The 6,611-nt window shown below is 40.3% G+C and overlaps 1 protein-coding gene across 1 annotated transcript; it reads right to left on the bottom strand.

Moving 5' to 3' along the window:
• Positions 1-2,843: 2,843 nt before the first annotated feature.
• Positions 2,844-6,529, bottom strand: mospd1 (motile sperm domain containing 1). The gene is made up of 6 exons (XM_084940662.1): positions 6,295-6,529; positions 4,642-4,927; positions 4,458-4,533; positions 4,149-4,369; positions 3,650-3,811; positions 2,844-3,530 (listed from the first exon to the last, which is right to left on the bottom strand). Exons 2-6 carry the CDS (start codon positions 4,796-4,798, stop codon positions 3,499-3,501), a joined length of 648 nt encoding a protein of 215 aa, XP_084796788.1. The 5' UTR covers positions 4,799-4,927; positions 6,295-6,529; the 3' UTR covers positions 2,844-3,498.
• Between the last annotated feature and the right edge of the window lie 82 nt (positions 6,530-6,611).

Consider the following 6,611-nt stretch of genomic DNA (forward strand, 5'->3'; position numbering starts at 1 on the left):
GCACTGGATATATTTAAAAATCCATATAGAAATAATGCATGGGGAAAATGGGGAAACGATAAATATAGGAAAACAAACATTGTATGGAAAAGTTTAATCTGAATGGCAAGTTTCACATTTCATCAATTACGGTACCAGTGTTTTATAGGACATTTCGTGCATTTATATTTACTTTTTTTTTTGAGTCAATTATTTATTTATTTTTTCTCAGTTTTAGTACTTCATAAACCAAAATATACAAATTAAATGCGGATGCATCAAGGAGCAGGACAGTGTTACAGTTCTTCTAGAAGTAAACAATATTGCTAAAAGTATTCACTCGTCTACCTTCACATATGAACTTGAGTGACATCTGATTCTTAATCCATAGGATTTAATGATATAGTGATAACAGCTTCAACTCTTTAGGAGTGAGTTTATGGAAATGTTTTACCATTCTCCCAGAAGCACATTTAAAAATAAACTATATAGCACTTTTCAAAACAGAGTTCAAAGTGCTTCACGTTTTTGAGGACACTGATGTTGGACGAGGAGGCTGTTCGCCTCAGCATCCACTGACACCACTCTGTGATTCTACTGTTGCTGTTGTTCCCAGTTGCTTCCACTTATACCACTAACAGTTGACTGTGGAACAGTCATGGAAATGTCCATGGAAGTGATTGGAACCCTGAATTCGCTCACAATTCAGTGATTTGGATGGGCGAGTGAATACTTTTGGGAATGTAGTGCAAGTCTCACTGCTGCTATACTTGGAATCATTTTCCTGGTGCATGACCCACTTTCAGCCAAGCTTTACCTGTCAGACAGATTGACTCTAGAATACTTTGGTATACAAAGGAGTTCATAGTTGTAACGATAGTTAGTTGGTAGTAAGAGGCCCAAAGTGTGCCAAAAACACCGCCCAACTGTTTTTAGCCAACCGATAATTATGTGGCCTAATAGTTGCAGGGACATTTATCAAAATTCAGCTCAAAATGCCTCAACAGGGACATCTGCAGGCTAGAGGGGGCAGAGCCTGCATGTGGGCAGAGAAAAGGACAGCAGGAGCCTGACCTCTGCAGGATGGGATCTCTCATTTTATTTTAATGCACTTCAGTTTTTTTCATGCTGATGCTTGTTGTACCACATGGTAACAATGTGCACAACCTAAAGTCAGTATCTGCAGTTGTGATAATAGTATCATTATTAATATATTGTTATTATTATATGTAAATGTTTGTTTATTAGAATAAGATCGAACTCTCTGAACATTATTAACTAAGAAAAGATGGCAACAGGTAATTTCCTAGTAATTAATCTATTTATTATTTGAGGCATTATGATTGTGCTGTGGTGTTTACAGGATACACGCTGGGATTCCCCTCCAGGCTTTTTAAAGGGAAGCATAAATGCTGAGATAAAATCTCAGTTTTGTTTCTCTTCGAAGGTTTTGGGAGTTCAAACTGCAAAATTTTGATGAATAAGCAGCTGAAACAAAACATCCAAGGTCCATCCATATCCTGTAGTAATTTGCAGATTTTCTTTCAAATGATGTTTATTACGTTACGTTATGTTTCAAGCCCAGATATACTTGAAGTTTCAGTGAGTCAGTTTTGAGATGGACTCTGTACCAGTTAAACTATGTTTCGGTATCTCAGTTTTGTTTGAATAGCTTGAAGTAAAAATTCTAAAACACAGGGCTCCACACTGCTGGCTCTGCAGGAAGTGGTGAGAGAGAGAGTTCTCAGAGTCCTTCTGATCACTGCATCTCGGATTTTGAATAAACTTTCCACTGATGTTGGAAAGGCCACTTTGAATTGAATCCCTGCCACTCACACAGCAACACAAAGCCAGGCCATTGTGTCCCGCTCCATCGGAGATCACATGGTCCAGGCCATCCTGACAGGAATCAGAGAGATGTACACACACAGCAAACTTTGCGCAGGTGCTGCTCATTAAAACTGTCGATGTAACAGTGAAATGTGCCCGATGTTTCAGCCAGAGAGCCTCAGTTTGCATGCTCCCTAATTACACCTGAGACTTTTGCTTTGGTGGATCAAGTTTGAGTCACTGAACTTTGTTTTCAAGACAGTCCCTCAATAATCAGTCAATCATATTTCATTTTTGTCGGGACACTTTAGATAGTGGTGTCCAAGCTGAAATATTCACAGACGCTTTGGGTGGCTTAAAATATTCTTCCTTAGATGTGATTAAAAACACAAGTTGAAATAAGTATTTGTGCTGTTAACATGTGTCCACGTGGGGATGATGACTGTGGAGAAATGACTGTACTAGAAAAAAACGTAGGTTACTGGATGCAACAACTTTATAATAGTCCTTTACACCGTTTGTTTGGGGAGGCCAGACTTTACTCTGTGGTGGATTTGATCACCTCTTCTCACTCCTGGTTGTATTTAGCGGTGTTTTGTTAATGTTTATGTAATTTCATAGTACTTTACTTTTATTAATATCTTAATACTTCATAGAACAATGTGTGCACAATGTCTTGCATGCCATCAGACAACCCTGTGCATGCGTATCCTCCACCATCTTTGCTGCTGGAAAATGCTTCCACAGATTTCAGTTCAGCATTCTCTTGAGTGTCACGTCCTTCTCTGTATAATTACTTCAGTGTTATTACTCTGCCTTATTTACAGCTTTAGAGGCAACTGGTTCCCAAGCAGCTGCAAATCATGTTGCTGTGAGATGACACCCCTTCCCTGAGGGAGACCGCTGGATTATTTTCAGTCACCATCATTGCAAAACTAACAGCTTTATTGTCCCGTTCTGTGCCGTGTGCTCTCCTGACACAACACGTAATGTGTAAAAAAATAAAACAGAATCTATCTTTGAGCATGACACACTACAGCTGTATTGAGACTTTATTAAACATTTGATAAAGCACGGCAAGCGAACCATTCTTCTTTCAAGAGAAGATCCCTCCTTTGGTGACAGGTAGAAGTATCTTACTGCTAACAAACTTAAAGCCCACTCATACAAAGTATCCACACATGCAAGGAACGGCATTTAGTCTTCACTCTACTCTAAAAAGCTTTAAAAAAAACATCAATTTAATAATGGTAACAGGTAACAAAACTTTAATGGCTTTATATACAAGTACCGCATGTTGCATGTTGATTCCTTCACACTGAAATGACCACTTTCTTTCACATAATGGCAACAGCGTTACAGACAATATGTGAGGCCAAACAACAGCAAACGGCCTCACGCTTCTTCACAGGCCCTTTATCTCAGGGACAGCTCCCCTCACTCTGACCTTACACACGACAGCTCTTCCCATTTACGTCACTTTAGTTCCGTGTATGTATTAACACAAATGTGTAGATTTGAAAACAAGTATGCTAAAATGTATTTTTCAGAGGATGAGGTAATCGAATAAGTACCCCTGTTCCCCTGCTGTCAGCTCTACTTTTTTTTACTCATAGTAGTGCCTCTGGTGGGAGAACATTCTCTTCATATTTCTGTTTCTTTTCTTCCCTCCTTTCGGCTCACGGCACTTCATGTGCGTAGGATGACCATTGTAAGAAGCCCTAAAATATGACAAGAAATAACACCGGGTATTATAAACTTCATCACATGCTTTGTCAAAACAAACAGCCTGGTTCTCACTTCAGAATTGAACATGCAACTTCCTTCTGTTTTTACTCACCGAGAACATAAGCAGCTACAAGTTTCTTGTTAACACTTAAGTGGAGGTAGACAGGCACAGTAGATTCTTGCTCCCCCAGTGTCGGGAGCATCAGGGCGGCCATACACACCAGCCCAAGCAGTACTGTCAACAGACTGGGTCCTCCAGCAACAGGACGGCTCTCTGCAAGTGTCACATACACACAAATAAACACACTTAGATTCAGTGCAATCACATGTGTAACTCAGGAAAAGCCTGGTAATTTACCAAACTAACTTAAACTGCTTCCATTTAAGTCTGAAGGGGGACCCAATAGCAACATACAGCAGATTATGTGGCACTAAATTAATGTGGGTATAATTAAGAATATTATTTAAAACAAAGCAACACAGGGTTGGAAGAACAATAATAAAATTAGAATCAGAATATCGCCTGAAATGCTCACCAATTGAATTTTGTGATAATTTGGCTCCATCTAGAGGCAGTTTCACACAGCAGCGATTTCCCCTCTTTTTCCTACCTGTCTGGAATGCAGTCTGTTCAAAAAACTCGCTGTCAGCAATTCGGCGTTCCTCATCTTGGGGCCGGGGGCTAGGCGGGTCCTGTGAGGCAGAGGGACGGAGAGTGGCCGTCACCTCTTTGCGGCCCAGAGCTTTCCGCTGACTCTGCTCTGACACCTGCAGCCGGAACTTGTCGTAGACCCCATAATGGCACGCGCGCACATCTCGGTGTCGGATTACTCTGCGTGGATGCAGAAAGTTAGCTGTACAGACAGCAATAAATTAATCAATCTGCTAGTTTAGGTTCACCAAAGCGTGAACTAACTCACATATCAATGCAACACTGAGGCTTGACGGCTCCAGTTGCATCCACCACGGTGTACTTGTTTGGCGCTGTGCACAGCACTGACAACGAAGAAAACAATACACGATGTAGCCATGTGATTGGAGATGAAAAATGAACATAACAATTATACGTAAACACAGAGATGTTGTTTCGATCTGCTCACTGACCTTTAAACTTGAGGGCGAACTCATAGGGATTGTAGAGCGTGAGCACCTGTTTGTGAGACGACTGATCATCGGCATAGAAGACGAGCTCATTGGGGAACACGAACACGGGAAGGCTTCCTCCCACCAGCTCTGGCGGTCGATGCTGCTGCTGCTGCATTGGCTCCCGCTGAGCTCTACCCTCTGCCCAGGCCCCGCCAACTCTTCTCTAGCAACTCTCAAGCTTTGTGAGCTCCCTTCAGGTGAACAGCACTTCCCACTCTCAGCTCCTTAGGGCCATGACATGATACTGTGAAGAGACACAAGTGATGAAACGCAAAATACGCCAAGAGGCAACAGCCTGCCACTCTTTTACATTTTATGAAACTCTAATAGGTTAGTAATAGTGTAGTGGTAATACATTTCTTTCATTTATTCATATATCTCCTATACCGTCTAGTTACCTTACACTTTACTGTTCCTGTTTGTTTACTTTAGTGACTCGAAGGCAAGTTTCTGCCCACCTCTTAGATGCTTTGTCTGTTTAGCTTCTCCCCCACCTCTGTGGGTTCACACCCTCTGTTTCCTCACCCCCCACTGCATAACAAAGAGTGAAGCCATCCCCCGCCAACAAAAGTTACCCCACCCCCATTGCCTTCATTTTATTATGACATTCTAGTATATTTAAAAGTACATTTAAACACTTATAACTTAATTAGATTCTAGATTTACTCTGTTCAATTTAAAGCAAAAAATATAATTATATCACTTACGTGATTAAAAAAAAATTAGAATGTTAGACTCATCTAAATGTTTTTAGTTTAGTCTGTTTTTTAAATTTAACAGTGTAATAAGATATTTACATTGATAAACATTAAAACCTTTTCTAAACCACCTAAACCCATGTCTTTAAAACTTGAGCACAGCAAGGTTTTGTTATATACTGATAATCCTACACGTGCTATATTTTATCGCGACGTGTATTTTTAAAGGCAAATACTTGAAACAAAACTCAGACCTTAATGATAAGCGAGAAAGCTAAGGCAATTTCATTGGTACAACTTTTTATTAAAGGCAAACAAAGTTAAAGTGAACTCCATGTGCCTGGTCACGTGGCCCTTTGTGTTTACATGGTAACGGAAGAGCTCGAGGAGCGAGACCTGTGGTGTTGTAACACTTTTTTATTTTCTACGTATTGTTTGCTCCACGTCAGAAAAACACAATAAAATCACTACATTTGAAGCACGATGCTGCGAAGTCACTTTCAGTATATGAGATATGATATGTTATTAAGTTATCTAGATTTCTTTAGCATTTCGTCAGTGTATATAAACTCAAAGCTGCCTTTAAAGCACAGGTAACAACGTAAACAGACACCAGAAATTGGTTTTTCGTTGAATATTTGACATAAATCTATAACAACTGTGATTTTAAAGTAATACGGTGCCCATTATTAAGTAATACCGATGGTATAACATGTTCTTTATCTGCTCGTGTAATAACACATATTTTCACTGTAATGCTAACGGTGTTCAATACTGATGGCTAGCGTTAGCCGGCTAAGAAAACCCAGCTGATAGCAAATTGCCTCTTAAACGTTGTCTACACGCAGTGTCATTTCAGAAAGCAAAGCGCAGATTTATTTAATTTCAATAACAAGTCAGAGTGAAACTTTACCTTGTTGTCAGCACACGGGTTCGTGAAACGTTGGAGCTGTAAACGAGATCTGTGCTTCTGCTCCCACCCTGTTGTTGTTGCTCCTCAAGCCTTTTTTTTCTTTGTGAATAATTGTACTGCAGACCTCGCGGTGCATGCTGGGATGGCAGAAGGCGAGTACGTGAGAACGTAAATGTTCTCCCAGCACGCGGGCTAACGTGTTTATTACAATTTCACAACGTTTGGATCGGAGCAGAGAAAACTTTACCCCCCAGGCATAATTTAATTATATTTGCAGAATGCTTTGACAACATAACTGCTGTGAAAAAATGTGCTCA

This window comes from Perissodus microlepis, chromosome 2, assembly GCF_051167445.1.
Source record: "Perissodus microlepis isolate ML-2025 ecotype Zambia chromosome 2, ASM5116744v1, whole genome shotgun sequence".
Classification (NCBI taxonomy): Eukaryota; Metazoa; Chordata; class Actinopteri; order Cichliformes; family Cichlidae; genus Perissodus; species Perissodus microlepis.